The sequence below is a fragment of the Hesperophylax consimilis genome, chromosome 21 (assembly GCF_061612785.1).
Source record: "Hesperophylax consimilis isolate HC1 chromosome 21, BYU_Hcon_1.0, whole genome shotgun sequence".
In the NCBI taxonomy this organism is placed as follows: domain Eukaryota; kingdom Metazoa; phylum Arthropoda; class Insecta; order Trichoptera; family Limnephilidae; genus Hesperophylax; species Hesperophylax consimilis.
The window spans coordinates 29,434,292-29,461,485 of record NC_142856.1 but is presented as its reverse complement, the minus strand read 5'-3'; the positions used below and the strand labels follow the sequence as shown (position 1 = coordinate 29,461,485).

General features: G+C 32.8%; 1 protein-coding gene across 1 annotated transcript; it reads right to left on the bottom strand.

Annotated features, from left to right (window-relative positions):
* Nucleotides 1–3,761: 3,761 nt before the first annotated feature.
* LOC149413831 (uncharacterized) lies at nucleotides 3,762–26,901 on the bottom strand. The gene is made up of 8 exons (XM_089644616.1): nucleotides 26,797–26,901; nucleotides 23,243–23,470; nucleotides 21,620–21,768; nucleotides 11,771–11,936; nucleotides 10,646–10,776; nucleotides 6,447–6,584; nucleotides 5,664–5,841; nucleotides 3,762–5,145 (listed from the first exon to the last, which is right to left on the bottom strand). The coding sequence occupies exons 2-8, from the start codon at nucleotides 23,336–23,338 to the stop codon at nucleotides 5,005–5,007; spliced, it is 999 nt and encodes a 332-aa protein (XP_089500742.1). The 5' UTR covers nucleotides 23,339–23,470; nucleotides 26,797–26,901; the 3' UTR covers nucleotides 3,762–5,004.
* Nucleotides 26,902–27,194: the final 293 nt, after the last annotated feature.

Below are 27,194 nucleotides of genomic sequence, written 5' to 3'. Positions count from 1 at the left end.
TCAATCAAAATTGAATAAACAAAAGTGTTAAAAGAAAGGTATTATTTTTTCTTGCTTAACCCAGCCAACATTTAGCATGCTTTCAAAATGCGAAAAGGCTGTTACAAATAAAATTATCTTTGAGTACAAGCCAGCAGAATATATTGTTTTAAACAAAAACAAAACTGCCACATTGATATAAACTAAGAAAAAACATCGTAACATGGTTATTTGAATTAGGAACCTACCGAGTTTATGATATCATTATTTGGCAGAAAATGTTTTGAGATCTGTGATAAAACGAACTTCAAAGTAAAAGCGAATCCAAGAGATATGTCGTAACCCACATAATCCTATGTGACCCGATTATGCCCCCCAGGCGCCTAGAAGTGGGGTGGAGAAAATAAATATTTGTCGCCAGAATTAAGCAAAGAAAATATATGAAAAAACTTTTACCCAACTTGTCAATAGGACCTAATGGTATTTTCCATTTTCCACTCTCCCCTAGTGGCAGAAACTTGAACCGCGACTCGGCAATATTTTGTACCTAAATTAATTTTTTTTCTTATAAAGCATAAAAAAACATACTATTGACGCAACTGTGTGCATCTCCCTTTAAAACATGTTCCTACATTCCTCCACCCAATTACCTGTCTCTATCCGACAGTGTGGAGTACCTACATTCAGTTACATTCCAACAATTTATTTATACATCACCAGTCTGTTAAGAAAACCATTGCGGTGAACATGTCCCTTCAGTGCGTTTAATTTGAGTCTATTTCGAAAGCTTGTGCTGTGATAACCAGCATTGTCTCTAAAGGTCATAATATTGTTTGAAAAGACCGAGGGTAATTCAGGATTATCCATTTCTAACTGTCTACCATAGCCACCCAAATAGTTGTGTCAAATATTGATTAAAGTCCAAAATAAAAACATAAACTGATTCGCATACATTATTGCGGCTAAAAATACATTTATATAACGTAAAACGGCATGTACGAGAGTTGAATATTCTCTTGGCGACGTACTTCTGAAAGAATACCGGTTATCATGAAAACCTTGCATGATATTTTTAATGGCTTTAGCCGTGTTCGGTGACCAGATCTGTTTAGCCAAGTAATTTCCCACTTTCCTTCTCACTGGCTCTGACGGTTGGGACCGGTTGAGAATGGGCGGTGTTCATATTAAATATAATTTTAAAATGCAAGAAAATTTAATTTTGTCGTGCGTATAATATTCAAAAAATATTAATTGATAAGTGTCGTGTGTAGGGAAAATTATCATATTATATAAAAAAAAAATTCTCATGTGTATAAAAGTCGTGATGTAGGTAGCTATTTGCAATATATTTTATAAGACGAATATATTTAAGTATTTGAAATGGTTAGGAACAAAACTTCTTAAATTTCATCTCAAGCCTAGTTACATTTTGTAAAATTTCACGGGAAACAACTAATAATATATTTTTGCGGTACTATGCCTTGTTGCGCTACCCCTTACTTTAGCTAACGTTTCGGACAACATTGCAGTGTCCATCATCAGGGTACAGTACAAATCTGCACTGATTACTCCCTTCCTAAACGTTGGTTAAAGAAGGAGCAGATGTTTATTAATGCTACCATTGAAGGAACGAATCAATATATAAATACATCATCAATTAAATTAAAATATTATTACCATTATTATGTAGTTTGTATCGCACAATATTTTGTTTTGCTTTGATGTTTCCTCATATACTATTAAATTACCGTTTTGAGGTAATTACTATTGAACCAGTTATCAGTTTAAAAACCCCATTAACAGCCTCTTTAAAACCGTTTAAAATAAATGCTCAGTTTTATATGATTACTTAAAACCAATCCGCAAGCATGTCGATAAATCAGCAAAATTCTCCCATGAAGAAGTTTATATAATAAACAGATTCCTCGAGAACTTGTTTTAAACATTTTCATCCATTGCTATAGCCTAATTTTGTATATGAGGCCAGACAAGTAAGAAATGTGATGATTTTATGGAGATCCTAAAAATATGTACGGGTGGTGTCAAATTTAAATAGGATGATTAAAGTTACAAATCTCTTAACTAAAATCCTCACTTTAGGCGCTTTCTTCTGATTGGAGGTTGACTTTCATCGATTTGGAAGGAGTACTGCCTGTCAGAGAACTATTTATTGGATAACATAACACCTCTGCCGTTCGCTACGTTTGGTTACTTAGCTGGGGTGCCCGGGTTCATGGGGTGAGGGATCCAGCAGAACTCTCTCAGAACATCGCCTTGCACACCAGGGATGAATCCATAAGTTCGTCACTCCTGGACACACGTACCCCTAGATTCCTACCCAACTCTCGTATCTTTTTCCATCCGATAACCTCCTATTCTCACTTTCCTAAAAAGACCCTCCACACAGCATCCCCAAATATGACGTAGGTCCTGAGGGGAATTATTTAACTCGAGGCCTCCTCTGTGGAGAAAATCATACTAATTCACCAAGCAAACTACGACCTGTAAAAAAATATTATTAAAAAAACATTGTTCTGGAATTCACACAGGCATTCTGGAATTAGTATATTGTCAGTGGCAAGTTGTGTATTACTGCAAATAAACTAAAGATTCGCAGAAACGAAATGAATTGTTACTTTTAAAATGCTTTCGAAGGTACCTTTTACTAAACGGACGAATATACATCAACACAATTTTAGAAAAGGATCTTCAGATCGTTTTCATAGACTTGCAACAAATAATCGTGGATTGTCCACTTTCGGTCATTAAAGATATACATGATAGCGCTATTGGGACCTTTCTTTTACCACGATAAAATGAATATATATATTGAGAAGTTGCTTTTCAGGCACCCTGTTTTAAATATTATATGAGCGACTACTGGCGTACCCTGTATTAATCATTCACCATGTCACCATGGTTGTTCAATCTATACATGGATAATTGTATGCAAGAATTGAAAGAAGTGGGATTGCGCGCGAATTTCAGTAATGTGAAAATATGTTGCCTGTTGTATGCTGATGATGCGGTGCTGATTGCTAATAAAATGGAAGATCTGCAGTCTCTCGTGTCTAGGATGAACGAAGTATGTATGAAGAATGAGTTAATACTGAATGTAAGTAAATCTGTCATGGTGTTTGAAAGAGACTGTACGAAAACAGTGTGCAATATAGTCGTGAATAAGGAATACTTGGAGCAGGTGGATGATTTTGCGTATTTAGGAAATATGTTTACGAGAGATGGGAAGGCTGACAGAGATATTGAAAGAAGGGTAAATGCAGGTAACTGCATTAATGGAGGACTGAAAACGGCGTGATGGTTAGTTAGTCAGTAACTAATCATTTTGATATTGTGTCGGGTATCGCGGAATGAAAAGAACAGTGCTTAGGCATAGTGTTTTATTGCCTTTCGAAAGCTGTTTTATATCAAGAGAACAAAAAAAAAAACTATTTTCAGAATGTTGACTATTTATCTGTCAACGCTTTATATTTCTCAAGACTTCGATGAATTTAAACGGGTTTGTTACCCCTTTCTAACATCAGCATCATGAAAATAACAAATTATCTGTACAGACTTAAGGAAATCCGGTAGATAAATCTGAGGGGATCGATAAATAAACAATCAAAAAGCGATTTTTATTTGATTTATTTTATTTAGAAAACTTATAAATTACGTAAGATGAAAATATTTACATTGTTAGAAAAGCTGTGTTCAACAAAAAAATATAATGTAATGGAACATAATTAATTATTTACAATGTTTTAACATAAATATTACCACTAAACATCTGTTGTAATAATTACGTGTTAATTTTTACGAACTATTAATCATAGCAAATACTTTATTCTAAATTGATAAATTATATACATTTATATGAAAAGGATTTCAGCTAGAACGTGGAAATACTTCATTATTTTTTTTACTGTTAATTTATTTAATTGTCTGTGAAAATTCACGTAAGTAATTTTTCACAAATAATTTTGATCATTTTACAAGAATTTCATCTTTATCCGTATTTTGTGTATTTATCAGGCACAACATTCCTGATCCCAAATTAAATAAGTCTGTCGTTATTAGTACATAATCAATTAAATTGACAAATTATTGTCTACTATAAAATAATTTTAATTTTTACATTATCTATATTATTCCATTTGAAATGTTTGAAGAATAGTATAATCTTTAACTAACTATTCTGTTTAATGCGTTTATTCAGTTAAGGCTACATTATGACAAAGATATTAGATATTTTTTCTAACATATTCACAAAGAGTAAAAACATCTAACAAGCATTCAATTCTCGAACCGATTCTCTAATCAACCATAGAGATCCAAATTGATAGAATTGCCCTGTGATAAAATCTGGGTATCATTTCGACGAGTTGGAGCCAAACCACGTGACCATTTTTTTGGGGCCAGGAGAGTTAAAAAATGCTTTGAATAAACTGCACAAAAAATTAAAGTTGGCAAAAGTTTGCAGCACGATCTATTGTAGGACTTTTCTGTGCCAGACTTGAATGTTCGTTTTTAAACGAATCGTTTGAAAAGTGAGTGAGGAGGGCAAATTATAACAAAAGTATCAAAATAAATAGTGTAACAAAATATAACATTTTGGAAATAAGCCCGAAATTTTGTTTAGCCGATTTGGGATTCATAGTTAAATTGTTTAAATGACCAGAAATTCCTAAGCAAAATTTATTTAGACAGCAGACTGTCACGCCATCTCCCGCGCTCTTCGCACTTCGTTTTTTCCCCTTCTCTGATTGGCTGTTTATCAATTCGAATGTCAATAAAATCAGCTGATTTACTTTAAAAATGAAATATCACAGCATTCACAGAATCTGTCACTTTTACATCCAAGATCAAACGAAATGAAATTAATACTACTCATGACCCAGAACTGCCTTAGTAAGAGGAGCGGAGTATATTTTAGCCTTTATAATACAATTACTTTAAAACGTAAAATAAATCCAGATATTTTAAATTTTACAACTCTGTGAGATACCATCAAAATCTCTTCATATTCTACTTGATGACCAGCATTTTCTTGGGATCTTTGAGCAGACCCAATCCATCGAGATGATTCATCATCAGTTGCAAGTACTCTTCTTTGTGTTGAGTGTAGTGACCTACGTGAGGAGATTCATCCCAGCATTGCCAACTTGTCTAAAGAAGAAAATAAAACGATTTAAATAATTGCATATTTAACCTCAATTAGAGAAAACCTTAGTAAAGCCAACAGAAAACACATAACAGCTAATAATAGCAAGATTAAAGAAGAGGAGTTGAGTGAATCACTGAAATTTGCATTAAGACAAAACAAATATTTTTTCACTTTCATCTTTTCAGTAAAAAATGTTAATTTACACAGGTTTGTCAAATTAGGAGAAGAAAAATAATGACATTTGATTTTTATTTCATTCTTAGTTAGCACAGATGGACCTACTAAACCATGGTAGGTAATGCGTAAAAATATATATATATATATAGACGCGCTATAAAAATTTCAAAGCGGCAAGCCAAAAGCAATCGAGTACAAGTAGTATTTAATATCTAATATAAACTGTATTAATTTACGTTCGAGTCCGTTAAAAAAACTTGCAATATGAATAAAGAATTTTTCTTTTAATTAATGATTTTTTGATTAAAAATTAGATTTTTGGTTGAACAAAATATTGATTTACCTTAATTCCCAAATTCACCCAGCTATCGCGGACAGATTCGCTGATCTTTACGGTTCCAATGAGGTCAGTTTTGCTGAGAAAGAACAGACCCGGAGCACGGGCCAAGTTGATGTGGAAATTGTGGCTTCCTCCTTCATAATGCACCGTCGCTTCATCGTAGAACGTTTTCATGTGGAATCTGGAAATATACAAAATAAAACTTTCTTCCGTAAAGGACACAAAACTACTGCTGTAAATGTACCGCGTACTATAAGGCACCAAAAATCACAGGGGTGGTTTACAAGACAAGTTTTTGACCACAGACCAAGAGCAGCATTTTTCAAAGAAAATGGACCAGCGCATTAAACTCCATGTCCCCAAATTTTTGTACGTAACATTCATACGAGAAGGTTCAACGCTCGAATCAGACTTGGCCGATTGGATAGTAAGACAGGCTTTTACACACGCATATGACAAATTGAAAGAAATTACCTTGACCTTTGGTGACTTATTATACTTACTTTGATAAACTTCTTCAAACAACTTTCATCAAATTTTACTATTACTAACTTCTTGACTTCATTTATATTACTGAATGGATTAGTTAAGATTTTATAGTGACATGCAGTAATCAGTTTCCAGCCTGGTTGAACCATTTCAAATAAATTTTGTGCTATAATTTTTAGAATGCTCAATACTCAAACTTGGCTCTTACGTTATTAATTTAATGAAAATGTCATTTGATTTTCTTTTGAGATATAAAACTGTTTTTATGGTAGCTTCGTTAAATAAATTAGTACTTACTTGATCATGTTTGAAATAGTTTTCTGCATGAATTGGTTGAAAGGAAACATTCCTTTTGCTACTCCAATCGGAATCTGCTCAAGATCTGTTACGCTGTCCCAGATTTGTGCCTTTATTTTGTCCATTACTGGTTGATACCTATAAAAAATAAAATAATGAAACAAATTTCTAAATCGAATCAACTGGGCTGAGATATCATAGTATAAAATGGAACCTCTGATTACTTAGCTAAGATAATAGATAAGCCAAAAGTAATTAGTTTTAAGTCTAAGTGATATGAATAAATTAAATGCATAAATTAAGTTGTTAAGCGCTCTTGAGGTGATTTTCTCACATAAACGGCGCTATACAAATAATCCAATAATAATAATTATTATTATTAGTTTCTAAACAAATTTTGCACAGTTACAAAATAAAGTTTCGAACATCAGAACTTTGAAAAATTTTCCTTTTTTGGTTTTCTAACTCATATAATTTTTTTTTCCATTATTTCTGGCTTTCACCCTTCAAGGGTGTTCTTGGTCATCATTTAAAATTATTGAGAAATGAAAGGTGAATTTAAATATTAATTTTATTTAAATAGGCAAATTTAAAAATTATAATGAAAATCGGAGTCGAGTTCAGACTTAGAAGAGATGAGATGTTGAATGGAGGGGAGGCAATTTTAGATAAGGCTTGATAGAAGAGAGGATATTTGTTTAGAGAGGGATAACCAAAAAATATGTGATCTAAATTTCCCACTTCTAGACCACAGAATGTACAATCTGGGGAGTCAAGGACGTGAATTTTAAAAAGATGGGAAGGAACGGAACAATGTCCGATCCTCATTCAAATAAGTGAAGAAATTTATTTTTTGGAAAAATGAGGGAATTGCTGAAACCACGGTTTTGATGAAATAGTCCTTTGTATTGAGGCATAGCAGGCTCCCTTGGATTGACTAGCAATGTGCCAATACTCCGACCAAACATTGCGGGATCTATCTTTGATGATGGAAAAAATGTCGGATAGGGGAATGTGGTTTCCGAGGGTAACAACAGGGTTGGACGCTCCTTGCTTTGCCAAGGCATCCGCAATATCATTACCCATGACACCAACATGTCCAGGAATCCAAATCAGAGTTACAGTTTTACCAGAGCTTTGAATGGAGGCTATCATCTCTCGAATAAGGCATACAAAGTAATCATCAGGATGAAGAAGAGGACTGGATTTAAGTTTTTGGAGGGAACTGAGAGAGTCAGAGAGAACGAGGGAATGTTCAAAATTATTTTTGATTATATATTTGAGAGATTCTATTATTGCAATGCACTCGGCTGAAAATATTGAAAATTGATTTGAAATTGAATGAAATATTCTGTCATTAGAATTATTGGGGTAAACGTTAATACCTATACCACAGTTAGGAGAGTCAGGAGATTTGGATCCATCAGTAAATAAAAGAGAAAAGTTGGGCCATTTAGACGAAATAATGTCATTGAACATATTATTGACAGTTCGGGCCGGGAGATTCGAATGACTTTGAAGGATTCCGATCCCTTCTAATATTGTTGGAGATAGGGTGACGTGACTATATTTTAATTTGTATAAGGGAAATCGATCATTTTGGATGATGTGAAGCTCTGAGAGAGACTTAAAATTTTTACAGATGTCAGGAAGAGGTTTAGTTGAAGCTCTGATTGTAGATGAATGGGTTGAGTCAATGAATAACAAGACGCTGGGGATAACCTGATGACATTTAGAATTTAAACATTTAAGAACAAATTTGTCAGCAAATAGTTGACGCTTTAAATAAAGAGGAGGATCAGAACATTCTACTTGAAAGGAATTGATGGGTGACGATTGCATCGCTCCAGTTATAATTCGCAAAGATTAAGATTGAATTTTGTCTAATTTATCAAGTACATTTTTTGAGGCAGTACTAAAAAGTGGGCAGGCATAGTCGAGATGGCTTCGAATAAGTGCGTTGTAAAGCAACTTGATGCAAGTAGGATGAGCTCCCCACCAAACGCCAGATAATGATCTGATGATATTTAATTTTTTTTCGCATTTAGTAACTAAATTATTAATATGGGAAGACCATTTAAGTTTCCTATCAAATGTTACTCCCAAAAATTTTACTTCAGAAGCGTTGGGGATTGGAAAATTTTTAAATAAAATTTGAACGGGGGGGTTTTTATGGCGATTTGAGAAGGTGACCCACTGAGTCTTTTGGATTGAAAGTTCAAAACCATTTAACGTGAGCCATGTGCAAAGGGCATTCACGGCTTCGTTAAGATATTTGACGGCGAGAGGGATGATTTTAATAACTTTTACTTTTGGGGGAATAGTGACAGGCATATCATATGTGTATATATTATACAGTAAGGGGGACAATACATCGCCTTGTGGTAAACCCTTCCAAACAGACCTACTTTGAGGAGAAATATCTGGAAGTTCAATGAAATTTTTTTCATCTAAAAATAGATTAATAATATATTGGACAAACATGGGGGGAAGGCCAAGGTCTAGAAGTTTTTTTTTCAGGATTTGGATGGAAACATTGTCAAAGGTGCCTTCTATATCTATAAAGACGGCAAGACAAAATTTCTTTTTAGAAATTGATAAATTAATATCAGCGCTGATGATGGCAAGGTTATCTTGAGTGGATTTTTTTTTTCCTAAATCCAAATTGAGATGGAGAGAGAAGCTGTTTACTCTCAACAAAAAATTCTAATCGGTTTTTAATAAATTTTTCATAAAGTTTACTGAGGGTGGATGAAAGAGCGATTGGCCTGTAGTTGGATCCAGAATTTGGTGATTTATTTGTTTTTAAAATAGGGATGATTATTTGACAATTCCAGTCACCAGGCATTATACCAGTCTGGAAGATTTTATTTAAGATGCTTAAGAAGTGAGTTAGAACATTCTCATTACTATTTTTGATTATGCTATAAGGTATACCATCTCTGCCTGGAGATGAGTCCTTGACTGTTAATAAACAATTTTTAGCTCAATTAAGGTGAATGGAGAGTCTAGCCAATGATTAGACATAGGAGTATTATAGATGGGCGTTATTTAATCTAAGTTAGGTACAGAAGGGGGGGCAAATTTGTCCAAGAATTCATCTATCCATTTAGAATGAGACGCTCGAGGAGATGGTGAACTGAAGGAGGATCGAAATCTTCGGATCATAGACCAAACTTCAGAAATTGGAGTGTTCGGAGATACTGAAATGCAGAAGTTGTACCACCCGGATCTTTTTTTTTGACCTCAATACCCTTTTGGCATTGGATTCAGCGATTTTGTATATTAGATAGTTCTCCATAGTCATATTGTAACGATAGGAAAGAGATTTAGCTTTCCGAATTCTTACTACTTTGGAACATTCCTCATCCCACCAGGGAGTTGGACGGAGTTTTTTGAGAGATTTAGTTTTAGGGGGAGGATTTGATTTATTTATTGCAGTTATGAGCATTGATTTGAAGTTATTATAGTCATCTTTGACGGAAAATATATCGGTGGCGGGTAAATTTAGTAGGAACTTGTCCATATGAGAGTTAAATTCATCCCATTTGGTGTGTTTTGTTTTAATCTTTGTCGAAATATGAGACTTGTCCGATTGGAAAGAAGTTTGGAAGATCAAGAGGGAGAAGAAACCTCAAGGCACAACACACTACACTTTTTTTGCCAGAAAACAAAAAAGAATGGTAAAAAATTAATTTTAGATAGAGCAAAACAAAACAACTGATGACAGCCAAATGTTTTTGTTGCAATCCTCATATGACTTGATCATAATTATTTATACTGCGTTATTTGACGTTTTAGCCACTGATTTGCATTGAGTTTCAATTGAATGAACGTTTGGGGTAGATTTATATTCTCTATACGCATTGAGGCTATCTAAATCGTTGGTTGCAGAGGAGAACTTACCTTTAAAAATATTATATGTGTGGGCTGTAAAACCCAATTCATTCAATTTATTAGAATTGTTTTAGGTTGTTTTTTTTCTTCAAAATATATATTTTTTTTTTCAAAGATTTGTATAATAGGTATATTTTTCTTGGCATAAATTGTATTGAAAAGGGAGGAATCTGGTATGAATATCCACAAGGCCATGGGTTGCACCGCCTTGTTCGTATGTGTGTTTGTGTGATATAACAATATAATATATTTAGAATGTTGTATACTAGTATATTTAATGCAGATTTGAGAGTTTGGCTTACTTGGCAATATCCCTAGAAGCGTGCAGGCACACCTCGCCCCACATGTAGCCTCCAACGGAAAAACCATGCAGGACAATGGGGCTGAATGAGGAGTTGGTTTCTAGGAACTTAAGAAGGTTAAGGGCTACGACCTGGAACGAAAAAAATATTATATTACTTTTTTGTCTAGACACGAATAAACCTACGTAGGTAAATATCTTTTACTTTTTTATTTTTGTATTGAATATTTTAAATAATTTTTGGTTAAAATTATTAACTTTATAAAAAAAATATATATATATTTTTGTTGAAACTTAGTTTTTTTTGCTATTTTTATATTTTTTAACTATTTAAATTGTTACAAATAGCTTGTACATTATAATGTAAAAGAATATTAAGGCGTGTAATAAATAAACTTGAGAGGTCCCCGTTAAACGATGATTCTAGGTGCGTTTCAGTTTTTAATCAAATTATAATAAGCTGATAAGCTTAACAACATGCTAATCATCCTCTTCTGCTCATCACAATTTGTTCAAAAGTTGAAAAGGACTTAGAATCAGTATTTAACGGGAACCTCTCATCTGACAAAAAAACAAAAAGACACTGATTGGTCAGTTTATAACAATGTTACATTTGAATTTCTGCGAAACAACTGGACCAACTGCAAACACTCAATGATTTCCGCTGTTTTTATCTTCTTATGTTTTCAAATCTAACAACATTTCCGATGATATCATTCCCTCCGCAACCAAATAATAGTCGATTTTTTGTCCCTAAATGGTTATATGGTTCTAAATGGTTAACATGAGTAAAATAAAATAAATGAAAAAAATTAACGAAAACTAATAAATACAATTCTGTACAAGAGGTTATAATATCATTATTTTTTAAATACTATACAGAAAGCATTTTTCAGGAAAGAAAGGAGCAAAGCTAGGTTTTGCAGATACCCTTATTTCACAAGGGAAGAAACCGTTCTCATATTGAAAATATCAACTCTGCACAAAATTAGATTTTATTGGTGCTGCAAACAAGCGCTATGTACACTTATTCTTTGAATGTATAATATATTCAATGTTAAAGGCCAGTGCGTAAATATTTCATCAGCAAAAACCAAATTATGGGTTAAAAAATTAGAAAACCTACCTGAGTTCCTTTTACAGGCCACATCACTTGCAACGGGCTGACTCGACAGGTGACCACATCAAATCCTTGCTCCAGGTAGAGTTGAGAGTATTTGTGAATTATTTTCTGTTTGGATCCAATCCAGGGGAGAACAACGCACAGAGGCTTATCTAGCGTTTTGTCTAATCTGTAACATAAAACAATAATCTCTCATGAGCGGGGAATATATTTTTAGAAACATCAAAATATATATTCCAATACACTGAAAATAAAGCAATATTGATATAGTTTCTCTCAGTTAGTTTTGTTGTTGTTTAAAATGGGTTAAACCCAGATTATTTAACCGTCCCATCACCACTTGATTATCATTATTGCCGTCATTTTCATACAGCCTCGTTTAGAGAGGTTCACAAATCTTCTTATAAAATGTGATTTTATTCATCTATGACAGTTTTAGATGATTTGATCATGGCATAATCTCAAGAAAACGAATTTCTGGAGTATAATATTCAGTTTTTCATTACGCTGAGAGCGATTTGATCAAAGAAAACGTTTAGGTTTTAAAATATAAACAAAAAAATTGGTAGCAAACAATATTATTATTATTATTTTCGAGGCCATAGCCTTGCGATTCCAGAATTTACTACGTATTCACCAAGAATTCAAAGAAACACAAATTTAAGTGCAAGCATAATTCAAAGTGAAATTGATTTTTTGGCATGGAGGAATGCCATTACATAAAGAACGTAGGTACTATAAACTGTTCAATTACAGTGTCTAGAACTGTCAAAGAGGTTCAATATCATGCAATGATAAATCCGCTTTACAAATGTAAAGAACAAGCATTCGTCTTCTAGTGTAAGACTGTTGGAGTGCATTAATCACGAGCTGGGCGCAAAACGCAAATTTTGCATTGCAACTCGTGCACTTGTCACTGAAGTTCGCGTGTCTCAGAAACCATTTGATGTATCACTTAGTGCTGCCTAATTCAGTGAAAATCTTCAAAGAATATTTCAAACGTCAGGAGTAGGTAAATCGCAACATATTAAGTTCTTGATTGATTAGTCATCGAACTACGGTAGTGGATAGTCGTGCTCTGTGTTTGACGAATTGCCTACCTGCTGTCGCGGACTTCGTACAGATAAGAAATTATTGTTACATTTTTGTTTTCTATTATTTGTTTGTTATATTTAGGTTTTGATAAATTAGTGTGTACAGTCAATCAAATAGACTGTATTATTTTTTTTTTTTTTGTTAATTAATTAATTATAAATATGGAGGAAGATGAAAATCGCCCTCCTGACCCCGAGTCCATATTTAATATTGGAGATGAGTATGAATCGGATGTTTCTATAATACTCCCTTCCAGAAAACGAAGACCATCGCTCTGTCTTAATGTACCACCCAAAATTAAACCTTCGCAATCCGATGAAACCTCAAACCCTAAGGAAAGTCGTAAGGATACCATATTATCAGAATCTAAAAATACTGATCTAAGTTATTCCCCATCTTCCTCGGCTCCATTCATTGTCAATGTCCAAAGTACTGAACAAGGAAAAATCATTCATCCTCTGGATTTCGGGAAATTCATTTTTAGTTCAAAAAACAGTAACCTTGGCATAGTTAACGGATCTATTAAGCCGGAAGGCCGCTATAAGTTATCCCTAGAATTTAAATCCGCAAACTTTGCAAATGAATTTGTCCAAAAAATAGATACGCTTTCACACCACAAATTTAAATCTTATATTCCAACTTACAACCTTACTAGAATGGGCCGAGTGAGAGGTATACCAACCGATCTCTCAGAATCTGAAATTGTTGATGCACTTAATGATTCTCAAGTGACCCCCAAGGTTTTAAAAGCACGTAGATTAAATTACAAAGATACATCTAATGGAACCACTACATGGAAACCCTCACAATCGGTTGTTATTACTTTTGAAGGCCAAACTTTGCCATCTCGGGTATTTATTTATTACAACGCACTCCCTGTGGAAGTATATAAATTCCCGACGATCCAGTGTTTTAACTGCTGCCGTTTCGGACACTCAAAACCCATATGTCGTTCCCCTCCACGTTGTTTTCATTGCGGAGAAGACCACCCCTTTGATCTTTGCCAAAAATCATCGAATGATCCACGTTGCATTAACTGCAAGGGAAATCATACAGCGGTTAGTGTGGCCTGTCCAGAATTGACCAGACAAAGGAATATTAAACAATCAATGGCTTCAGACAACATTTCATATTTCCAGGCATCAAAATTATTCCCACCTGCAATAAAATCGTTTGCAGAGGTAACATCTACCTCAATTCCTAGCAATCTATCTTACTCTAAATCTCCTCCATCATCTTCTCACAGGGAAACAATTTTTATTCCTCAAAAACCAAAACCAAAATTTATTGCTTCTATTGATAAAAATCAACATAATGATATTTTGTTTAGCCCAAATGGGAATTATAAATCTCAGACACTCAATGGGAGTGCTTTAAATAGTTCCCAATCTTCCACTAATTTAGGGAAAGTGGTGAATGAAAATTCTGCTTTCATTCAGACTTTAATTACCCTCTTAATTTCTATTCTTTCAAACAACAATAATATACCGTCCAACGCTGCCGATTGCATTAAATCATTATTATCCTGTCTTCCTAATGTCTCAGAAACTGAACAGAATTCTTCAGTGGAATATCAGAAGTCTAATCTGTAATAAATTTGAACTTGTAAAATTACTCGATGAACATGAAATTTCAGTTGCCGCTATTTCTGAAACGTGGTTTAAACCCTCGTATCTATTTAAGATTTCTGGATATAATTGTCTTAGACATGATAGACTGGATGGTAAAGGTGGCGCTGCCTTAATCATCCATGACTCTATCCCTTTCAAACCAATCATGTTTCATACTCTCTCCAACAATTTTCAGATAGTAGCAGCTGTTGTATGTGATATTACAATACTATCAATATATGTCCCTCCCTCCACTATTTTTGATGAAAACGAATGGTCATCATTTATGTCTCAGATCCGTCCCCCGTATATGTTACTGGGCGACTTTAACGCTCATTCTACCTCTTGGGGTAGTGAATTAACGAATCGTTCTGGCCGTAATCTTTTAGATTTTATTGATTCCCATAATTTATGTATTTTAAACGACGGATCTCCAACCCGATTCACCCCCCCTCAACAAAGGAAAAGTGTTGTTGATTTATCTCTCTGTTCATCTTCGGTGATACGTAAATGTTCTTGGAACATACTTAAAGACCCCCTTTCCAGTGATCATTTCCCTATTATAATCCTCTTTCACTATCTAACCACCTCGCATTCCTTTACAATTAACAATAATTTTAAATTTAAAACGAAAGATGCGAACTGGAGATTTTTTTCTTCTGTATTAGACTCTCTTGTTCACTCTGTAAAATCTTCTCTTGGGAACATCAGAACACAATGTGAATTATTTCCTAGTATAGTTATAAAAGCAGCAGAAAAATCCATTCCAAAGCGTAAAGTTAACATTAAAACTAAACATTCGACTCCGTGGTGGGACGAAGAATGCACTCGTGCTGTTAACTCTAGAAAATAAGCAGTTTCCATTTACCGCAAATGCATGTCTTTTGAAAATTTCTTATCAGTGAAACGCGTCCAATCAGAAACTAAACGTATTTTGAAAAATAAAAAGCGGTCTGGATGGCGAAAATTTTGTGAAAACTTGTCTCTTGAAACTCCCCAGTCATCTGTTTGGACTAATTTAAAAAAATTCGGTTCGTCATATGCTCCGGAGCGTACCAAACATATTCCGGAGGAAATTATTATGGGTTTTGCTGATAAGATTGCCCCTCCTTCAGTTGCCAGATGTGAAGAAATGCCCTCTTTTATTTCATATCCATCTCACTCTAACTGGCTAGACTCTCCTTTCTTAGTTAGTGAACTAAAACGAGTAATCAAATCTCTTTCTGACTCTTCTCCGGGTCCTGATGGAATATTATATAGCTTCTTTAAAGTATTCTCCGACATGTCGGTTGAATATTTCTTATCCTTAATTAATAACATGTTTGAAACAGGATTTATTCCGGATGTCTGGAAAGTTCAAAAAATCCTCCCGGTTTTAAAACCAGGGAAAAATCCGTCCGAAGTTTCATCCTATCGTCCTATTGCTCTTTCGTCGTGTTTAATTAAAGTAGTGGAACATTTGATAAAGAACAGATTAGAATGGTTTGTTGAAAATCACAGTATTATCCCTCCTAATCAATACGGCTTTCGTAAAAAGAAATCTACTATGGATAATTTAAGTTTGTTAACAACAGATATCCGTATTTCTCAATCCCTTAACTCTTGTACATTGGCCACATTTCTAGATCTTTCTTCAGCTTACGACGATGTATTAATTGATGTTTTGAAGGAAAAATTAATTAAAATAAAAATCCCCATAAAATTAGTTCAATTTATTATCAACTTGCTAACAGACAGAACCATTATTATCCACTCTTCCTCAAACATATTGAAGCGCAAACTTTGGAAAGGGCTACCCCAGGGGTCTGTAATCAGTCCATTATTATTTAATATTTATATGAGTGATTTAGACATTGTAATCCCTTCGTCTATTAAGCGACTTTATTTTGCGGACGATTTTCTCATATATTTATTTCACAAAAATTTATCGCATGCTGCGAAGGAATTAAATTTGGCCTTACATAATATTAAAGTTTGGATGTTGACAAATGGAATGAATTTAGCTACCTCTAAAACCAAGGTAGTGGCTTTTACTCGCAAAAGAAAACTGCCTAACTTTACAGTCTCTTTTGATAATTTCCCCCTTCAAATCGTTAAGCAAATAAAATTTCTTGGCCTGCTTTTGGACCATAAGCTTTCCTGGCTCCCGCATATTCAGAACGTTTCTGCTAAGTGTGAAAAGGGGCTTAATATGATGCGAGCTGTTTCCAGAGTATGGTGGGGATCCCATCCTACTACTCTTAAACTAATGTATAATTCCCTCGTTCGAAGTCACTTGGATTATGGCACATTTCTTTTCGACCCACTTCCTAAATATCTGGATAAAAAACTTGAAAGAATCCAATCAAAAGGGCTTAGAATGATTATTGGGGCAATGAAATCTTCTCCAATTAATGCTCTTCAGATAGAATGTGTAGATCCTCCCTTGTTTTTGAGAAGACAATACCTCGCGGATAGATATATCTTCAAAGCGTTATCTTTATCGCGTCACCCATTGGAACAGAGTCTCGATCGTTTGTTAAGTAATTTAAATAGCAGAAGGAGGGTAATAGATAGAGATCGATTCCCTCTCTTATTAAAAAGTTTTCTATCATTTAAATATCTGTCTTCTTACCTTCAAAATCTACAAGATGATCCAATCCTTCCTATTTACAGTACCCCGTTTAATGCTATTAATTTTATCCCAAACGTAATAATTTCTGACTTCCGGACGAACATTTTATCATCAGCTAATAACTTTCAAAATGTTGAAGAACATTTTAAAAACTTTATATTTTCAAAGTTTCCTGGATTTTCCCTCATATACACAGATGGTTCCAAATCCGACCACAAAGAATGTGGCGCATCGGTATATATTCCTGAATTCAATGTTAATCTGTCTTATAAATTGCCTAAAGAAATTTCCATATTTACTGCAGAATGCTTCGCAATTGAACAAGCTTTAATTCAAATCCAACTCCTCAATATTCGTCGAGCCTTAGTGTGTACTGACTCTCTAAGTGCAGTATTAAAAATTTCCTCTAATATCGTTCGATGTCCAGAAGACTATGTTATTTGTAATATTAAAAAAATCCTCGATTCTTTAAACGAATCTATGTTTGAGACAATACTGGTTTGGGTGCCTGGCCATCTAGGAATTGAGGGTAACGAGAAAGCTGATTCTCTCGCTAAACTTGGAACTGTATCTGGTTCTATTCCTTTAGATTTTAAAATTCCTGTCTCTGACGTCTTCTCTATTCTTAAATCCAACATGTCTCGTTCCTGGGAAGAAAATTGGACAATCACGAAAACTCAAACTGGATCTTTCTATGCTGGAATACAAAATCATATTCCAAGTAAGCCCTGGTTCCACGGCAAAAAAAAGTCCAAAAGATTTATTTCCTGTATCTCGAGAATGAGAATTGGCCACTGCTCTATTGCAACTCATTTGTTTAAAATTCGGGTGCTCGAAAGTTCATTATGCCAGTGTGGTGTGGAGGATGAGACTCTTGACCATGTCTTCTTCAATTGTAAAAACCATTCTTCTTTCAAAGGCATGTATCGATTGCTTATTAAAATCACCCACCAGTCTCCCCTTAGTATTCCATATTTGCTGTCTCTCAACAACTCTCGCGTATATTCTATTCTTTATAAGTTTATAGATTTGAATGACTTTAATATATGATATGTCCAGTCCCCTTATAGATAATTCACATCAGTTTAACCATATATCTTAACCCAATCGGCACAAAGCACTCTCTTTAGGGTGAATTGCCTAATACAAAAAAAAAAAAAAAAAGTTCTTGATTAAGGTTCAAAATTTCATCAAGAATTATCAAATTTCTACTTTAAAGGGTGGAAAAGGGGATAGGTGATTTTTCGAAATCTTATATAGACAGTGACTTTCCTTCGGTTTCGAAGGTCAAGTGTGCAAAACATCAATCTCGATAAATACCTGTAGAGATGAATGCAAAACAAAATATAATGTTGTAGCTGAAGTCCCGGCGTTACCCGGGTTTTACGCATTGTTTTTCATCAGACGTAAAATTTTATTAGTCTCGGAGTAAAACGGAGAGGGATGAAATAGACTGAATGCTGTAGATATGAGATCTCTGAGGCGTGTGTGTTAAAATTTTACATGACCGTGTTAAAAATAACGAGATACAAAAATAATATAACAGTTTAGATTGAGAAACGGACGCTTTAATAGTTTCACCGCGTGGAGAAAGAAAAAAAAGTGTAAGAAGAGTGGAAAACAGTAGAAAAATGTAGAAAAAGTCGAAGTCACCAGAAAAAGACATAATAATAATACCAGAAGAGTATGCAAGGGACTATAATTTGAATGTGAATTAAGTGTGGGGTGCGTCAAATAAATAAATAAAAAAAATCATTGATCAATTATATTTTTTTTACTATTCGAAAAAAGGGGTCGAGGTCACAAAAATCGACACATTTGTGCACAACTCAGGTTTTAAACAAACTTATTAAACGGGTTTTTTAAAACAAACATAACTGTTAAATAAAAGATTATATCTCTTAGCAACTTTAATAAATATCTACATAGTACTAGCTGACGTGTACCGGGCAATGCTCGAGGTATAAATGGCGATTTGTGATTTCTAGTGTTCGAGTGTTTTTAAGGCAAAAATAATATTATTCCAAAAAATCTAAAAAGTTTACGTTTACAATTTTTTGTTCGTGCCATGTCTTCCTCGGGCATCTCCGACATTTTCTTCAATTAAAACCATTCTCTAAAGACTCCTCTCCCTAATAATAACAAACTTTTTTCAGTGAAATCGGTCAGTTTTTTAATCTATATAGAACAAACAAAAAAACATTCATTTTTATGTAAATATATCTATTTATTCGCAATCGTATGAGATTAGCAAGATCACTCATGTTTGAAAAAATCCTAAATAAGTTAAGTTGTTATCAAATCATACTATCGTTACGATCTATGACGCCAGGAAATGTAATAAATGAAAATCAAAACAATCTAATCACTACTACATTGTTAAAATCTATCCTAATTAAGTATTTTGCGTAATAAAAGATATTACTGAGTGATTGTTCAATCACCTTCGCAATGCGTATACTAGAAGAAAATGTTAAATATGTACAATTTTTATTGATAACCCATTATCTTCCCTTTTAAATGAAAAGAGAAGTAATTATATTAAATGTTATATCCCGGTGCGATGAACAGACTTGTTGATCTCTATCTTATAAATATTTATAAGTTCGGGGACTGAGCACTCAACGCGTTTGCTCCGATTTCAAAAGGCCTCAAAACTTAGTCTAACTTTAAAGGCCGTATACTGCTCGGGTTAAAATATTTACTTATGCGTTGGTGTATCGTTGATTTAAATATTCTTCTGATGGCTATTACTGGTTTTTTTTATATTTTCACTGCGCGACCAATGATATTCGTTAACAAATTAAACAATTTATTTATAATCACCTCATTGATAATATTTAATATAATACCTTGATTCTCGATACCTTATTCAGAGAAATATTAATTAAGCACTTTTCAGTGATTTATCACATACCAGTTTTACTATTTAAGACCGTCGTGAAAAGGGTTGACTTTCACAAAGTAACTAGTCTCCTTTTCGTAATATCAAGAAATAACTTTTCTAACTGTTGTAGAAAGTTCCAACTCAGGTAGAGTTACAATTTTTTGTTGTCTAGTACCTTCCATTTCTATAGGTATATGTATAACGTATAACACGTTTGAGATATAAATGCACTTTTCAGGTTTCCAAACGATGTCTGTAGCAGTGAAAAAAGGCACGTCGAAGCTATGTGACCTGAGGGTTGGAAGTCCACCAAGAACTCTTCTGTGTTCACAACATTTTGAAGAACATTTCGACAACAGAACAGTGGATGTAACTTGATGGATAAATCAGTGTCCACAACATTATAAATATGAGTTTTAGGTTGTGGAGTAAAAAACTAAATATTTTGAAAAATTGTGTATCTACCTTATTATTTTTACGATATTTACGTACTACAGAATCTTACGCTTGTCAGAAAAATATTTTTTTCTTAAATATAGAATAACAGCCTATCGATAAATTACTTTTCAAGCTCAGAAAGATTCTGTTACCATTGTTAGGAGAAAATTGGAACTATATTAAAAGTATATGTCTTTTTTCACTCATGTAAATTGTTATTTTTTACTGTCACAGCAGTTGACACATTTTCAAATACCAGTATTTTATTTAGCGTGTTGAAGCTTATCATTAATCTGTTATAATGAAGGATTAATTTAAAACAATTGGATCAATGAACACCGTTATCGTAATTGGCCTTCTGTGATTTAGTTTTTAAATGTACAATGTCCAATGTTCGTTATAATATTATAAACAAATTCAATATAGAGGTATTTTGTTGTTATTGGCATCTCATCAAAGTATGTTCTTACATGCGCCATTAAGTATGAATTTCATGTTCGATATCTACGTACGTAAACAGTAGTTATGGTTGCCTAGCGACTTTATCAAGATTTCTTCTTATTAGTAAGTTAACATTCTATTGTAGCTTATAAGTTTTAGTTAATACAATAAGTTCTGACGAAGCCGAAACCCGGTTGGCTGTCATTATTAATTCAAATAAAAAGTGGTGTATTACAAAGTGTGTTTTTTCATTTAATATAAATCATTTTGGGTTAATACGCCGTTTGGAACTTCCTCCTTCTTACGCCAATGATTCAGACGACGTTACAGTTGAGAGTGTCCATCATAAGGACAGATGTATAGATTTCCGAACAATAAACAGTTAAATTAATGTGGTTTTCGGCGTTTGGTTTAGGTGTAATAGTCAAGTACCGGATACCAAAAACTATTAAGCTTAGCCGCGTCGTCCTTATTGATATTTTGAGGTTTTTGTGAATTTTGACTGCCTCCTTAAATATTCGTGCTCGATGCGTTTTGTGTCTTCCCAGTATTTTAGGAAAAAAAGAAAAAATGCACTTTTCAATTAAGCGCAATGAAGTTGCCGATTTTTCTGGAATACTTGCTTGGAACGAATAGTCACTTATAGTTTTCCTAGTTATTAAATGAAAATTGTTATACACGGATGTAAGAGAATTTATTAAAAACATCATATGGATAACCCGTTCGATTTGTGATATAAACATTATTTAGTAAAGACATGGCCTTACTTCATGGTAACTGGATCCATAATAAGCGGTGCTATTTTCTTGTCTGTGATGAATTCCATGTTCTTGTTGAGAGTCTGGTAGCTGAGATATCGGGCCTGCATATTTGAGAAGGTTATGCAGGATCCTGGTTGCATCAACGATAGTTTGCCCTATAAAATAATTAATTAGTGTTAGTGAAATCATCACATCAAAACACGACGACCGACTTCCGCATAAAATACTAGCGGTAGTTTTAGAGGAAAGACATCCAGTCCGAGGGCTTCCGGAAGATCACGGGACAAAGTGCGATGTCTTTGGTTTCTTGTTTGGTTTGGTTTTTTGGTTAAAAAAATGAGTTCCATAAATTTATTCCAAATCTCTTCAAATTATTGGTTATCCGGTTAAAAACTGGACTGCAGGCCACTTGCTGATAAACTTTTTGTAAATTCTTAATAATATCGCAACACGTGTTCATGCACCTGCGTTTGTCTTAATAATATAAAATGAAAATTATAAAATGTTAGGAACTTTTTAAAAACACGTTTTCCGACCTTATGACAATTCATTTACAAATAGTTTATCAGGAAACCTATCAATTCAATCGTTAAGGTACTGAAATCCAGTTTTTAACCGGATAACGAAAAAATTTGAAGAATTCTTGATAGCATATGATTTTAAGCTACATACTTGAAACACAAATATGAATTGAAAAAAAAATACGAAACAAATAATAAAATACTCGTAGGTAATCATTTAATTATTTGAAGGTTAAAAATAGGCCGACGTAGAACAGAGGCTTGATAAATTAGCAATATGTTTTATTAAAAAGTTTTCTCCGGATTGCCGGATTAATTTCCAAAAAGTTATATTAATGTCACAGTTAGAATCTGTTCAACAAAACTATAGGAAGATCTTATGCTTTGGGTTAAAAACAGTATTTTAAAATGACACATTACAGTGATCTTTCTAATTAAGATTTTTTTTTAAATAATTCTTGAAATATCCTGTTTTAACATTTTATTTTTTTATTTTTTATTGAAACATATAAACAAGGTTACAATTTAATGACAATATAAACACCAATATTTCAATTACTCTCCTAATAAAGCAGCTGCTTGTGTTTAGGAGAGGACAACAAAATATTTTTACATTTGTTTAAATTAAACTAAAAATATTTGTAATTTAACAAAAAATAACAATAAAAGTAATAAAAATATTGGTTAGTTAAAAGATGATTCAAAGAATTGAAAAGGCAAAAACATATTTCTAAACAATAAGTAAAGTTATGAGGTGGTACAAGAGTATTTTAATTTAATTTTTTTGCTTATTTAGTTAGTCTTTGTTATGATTACTAAAGAATCAGTAAACATACCTACAATAGTTAAGTTTATAGAGACCTAAGAAATTGTCTAAGAAGAGAAGAAAAATAGCATTTGTTTGGAAACTTGTATGCATTTCTTGTATGCAAGTTACAAAAAGTTATTAAAAGCTATTAACATGTAGAGTATGCTGTTACTATGGATAAGTTCACCAGCACAATTCTAAAAATCAAAGTATATTATAACAGAAAAAACATAAGATTATGTTTGAGATGGCGTTATGTTCAGTTAGTTTATATAAGGAAATTTGATAAAAAAAACTTACATATTTTGAGTTCACTCCTGATTTTCTAACTGTGGAAATCCCAGTATTTACTGTCCCCTTCACCACAAAGGCGACGGTTAACTTCAGTGCAGACATCTTGAAGTTTCTCTGCTAATTCAATTTAAATTTGAGACAACCTTTGCCTCCACCTTGATCGTCAAGACTAAAGAAAACCGCGATGAGAAGAATGTCTTATTCAACAATCTCTAGTTCCTTATCCCTGGCTATCTGTAACAAAGAGATAATTTAGCAATTAATAAATGGTCTCCTGATGTCATCAAAAAAATCCTCGATACATCAAAATACAATGGAAATATCAAAAATCAATTCAATACAAAAGTTAGGTATTGATTGATCAGGGCATAAATTTGATATATGGCCTGATTAAATCAATCAACATTGATAATTCTTCAATTTAAAATCGATTAACGGTAAGTATTAACTACCATGTTCAAGGTTAGTGCCAGACAAAGTTTTTTGATAGATAGTTACTAAATAATATCAAATCACGCTTTTACTCGTAGACTACACTCGACTAATGATCAGAACTTTAACCGGGGTCCCGCAAGGATCTCTACAAATGCCTATTTTATTAATAATTGCTAGGCACACTTTCTAATATTTCTGACAGATTATAAATTTGTTGTTTCAGAAATAACAGCTGATTTCAATGGTATAACTGGTGGGAATACTCTTGTCTTAGCAAAATCAGGCACTTTTGCATGTACTTGATAAATATTTGTGCTACATTTCTGGCTAAGTCCTTCGTCATAACACAACAAACATTTTTCCGCTTAATTAGTCATTTAATCATATAAAAGCCTTTATAACTTTTTTCATGTCTTACAAACATTTGGAAAAAAGGGAAGTCTTACATTTAAAAGCTATACAGGGTGTTAAGGGACGTGATTTATGTTCCAGGCATCATTTGGAGTAAGAAAATTAATTCAAAAATTGGTTCCCGGTAAATGTTAACTTCTCACATCAACCCTAGCTGTCAAATACCTACTGATTTTATATGTTTTCAGATGAAAAAAGGCACCAAAAATGTCACCTGACACCAAAATTATCATTTTTTCCTCCTAATTATGTCAGGAAACACTGGTTAAAGTAAGTAAAGTAAGTCCTCCAATACCCTGTATTAAAATACTATAATTATTATAAAGTTATGTTGGTATTATATTTATTTTGTTTACAGTTAGTAATGTATCTATGACCCATGTGATTTTTTGCAAAGGATTTGTGTTACAATGCTTCACTGGGACACAGGACCGCATGAACCTTATTTAGACGTTCAATATTATGGCTGACGATTAATTTATCATTTAAAAAGAATAATAGTTACAGAATAGTATATAATTAATATATATTCTTCATAAAATTAATTAACAAAAAAAAAAAATTTCTTCTTTTACCATATTCTCTTGAAATATTATATCAGCATTCGAACCACCAATAGATTATTGGCGCAATTTATTATGTACCTTCGCTTGCAATATTATCAATTCCGTTTACTCCAAATGAACCAAATAACTCCATGAACTTATACCACCTACTACCTACTTATAAATCGAAATATAATAATATTATTTTTATTTAACTTTTATTCTTAAATTAATGTTAAATGTAAATAAATATATTCTTAAATTTATTTACGTTTACTGTGTATCTAATTTAGTAACTGCCCTTGTAGTCTATTTTCGTTATCTATACTTTTGTTATCATGCTATATACATTTTGTTTATTTCTTACTTTTTAAATAAAAAGCTTTCTTTCCTTTTCTTTACCCAATATAATATATTGTAATGGCACTACTCCCCAAATCAAACACGAGAAACGTTTTTCTCTGTTAAATTGGGTAGTTACGTTAAAAAGAAAACATTTTTATTGTAATTAGTTTTTTTAGTATAACATATTTATGTGTTTATATAAAAGATATATATATTTTTAAAGAAAATAAAAAAATAAAAATTAATAAAAGAACGATTTAAAATCCTAGATGCAAAATACAGAATAAATTTACAGTGAATTACAGACTTTTAACAAATGATCAACATTTACAATAACATTTTTCAAATAATAAATTATAATGTTTGACTGTCCTAAAACAGGTAACTCCTAGTTGGACAGCCAAAGATCACTTTAATATGTAATATGTCATGTTTTTTATAAATTAATAAATAATAAAAAAAAAATTTCTAGCCTCCATTTACAGGTGATTTTTGATAATATGGTTTTATAGGTAAGTGTTTCTAATCTGTGGAAATTTATGCCCTAATTCTTCAGGTCAAAGTGAGCGAAAAGAATGACAAGAAAAAAAAGTGTAATATATACAAAGTTTTCCAATAAGAGGTGTTATTTTAAAAAGACTGCTATTTCAGTAGATATTACTTTAGAAGCTGTAATTTTTTGATATTTTACAAGTTGAATCTACGTTATTAATAAAAATGGCACGATACACGCATCAACAACGCATTGAAATTATAAAAATTCACTCGAGTTTCCATTTCCACCTCGGTGGCTTCGTCAACAAGCAAAATTGTCGCATCTGGGGCTCGGAAAACCCAAAAGTTTTTGTTGAAAAGCCTCTTTATTCTCAACGTGTGACTGTTTAGTGCGGTTTATGGTCCGGCGGCATTTGACCTTACTTTTTCTAAAATGAGGCTGGAGCAACAGTTACAGTGAATGGATTGCGCTATTGAGAGATGATTAATGATTTTTTCATGGCCGGAATTGGATGGTATTAATCAGGACAACGTTTATTTTCAACAAGACGGCGCTACGTGCCACACAAGTAAGGAAACCATTGATCTTTTACAATTGAATATCAAAATAACACCTCTTATTGGAAAACCCTGTATAATGCCTGTAGTTACTTCAATGTTTCAGTTAGATTAGAGTGAAAAGTCGAATAATTATTATCAGCAAATAATTTCAATACACACTAACACAAAATATGTATTATTATTTCAGCATTCTTCTGAATTGTTTCAAAAGTTATTAATATCAGACAAACATAATGTCACATAGCACGTAACAAATACGATTATTCCGATAACCTATCACGTCGTTTCAAAAATATGGATTTAGAAAACTCCTGTCCAAAATTATGTGCTTCTTTTTGCGCATATTATTGAAAATCTAAGATGCATATGGATTATTATTATTGTTACTGAATATGTTGCAGATATTTTCATAGATTTGTGGGAGACTTTCAAAAAGCTTTAAAAAAACTACACAACTTGGGCACTAAAAGCACCTCCTCTTTGTAGTAACATTACTGACACACTTTTTTCAATTGCTACCTTTAAAAAAAGTTTCAAGTAGTACGAGAAGCATAACCTTAAGATGTGCCACAGGGCTCCATTTTAAGGCCACTATTATTTATTATTTAAAAGTTTGATACGAAAGTTTAACTGTATTAGATGGCGCAGTTGACAATAAGCAATATTTTTAAACTTTTAACTAACCAATGTTCTCAAAAGTTAAGAAAAAGTTCCATTGAAAACTTTGACAAAAACAACCGAATCTGATGATTTTAAAAATAACCTTACCGATTTTCATAAAATGTCAGAAAACACTTAAAATTAATTCACTTTGTAAACAAATGAGAGTAGACACTTCGACGATCGATTACTGAATCATGATTATATTATATTAAACACCGAAAAATATAGAAAATTTTATCTCTAAACATATAATTATTTAAGATTATCGACCGTGTGCCAAAAGTTTATCATTTTCGTATTTGATTAGATTATTATCAAATATTGCGTATGATTTTCATTCCAATTTGATCAACTGGACGTGATAAAGCATTTTAATTTTGTTATTTTTTTATCTCATATTTTTATCTATTATCTTCTTAGCTCTTTCGTATCAAATACGTAATATTTAAAAATAATCACGCCATTCTCAAAGCGAATGATAATCACGTTTTTACACAAATATT

Excerpts from the sequence above, each read along its gene's own strand:
- LOC149413831 (XM_089644616.1), bottom strand. The coding sequence starts at position 23,338 with ATGTCTGCACTGAAGTTAACCGTCGCCTTTGTGGTGAAGGGGACAGTA. Across the intron at positions 11,937-21,619 it reads ATGGATCCAGTTACCATGAA|ATTAGACAAAACGCTAGATA; the intron begins GTAAGGCCATGT and ends TTTATGTTACAG. Across the intron at positions 5,146-5,663 it reads GGGTGAATTTGGGAATTAAG|ACAAGTTGGCAATGCTGGGA; the intron begins GTAAATCAATAT and ends TTTCTTCTTTAG.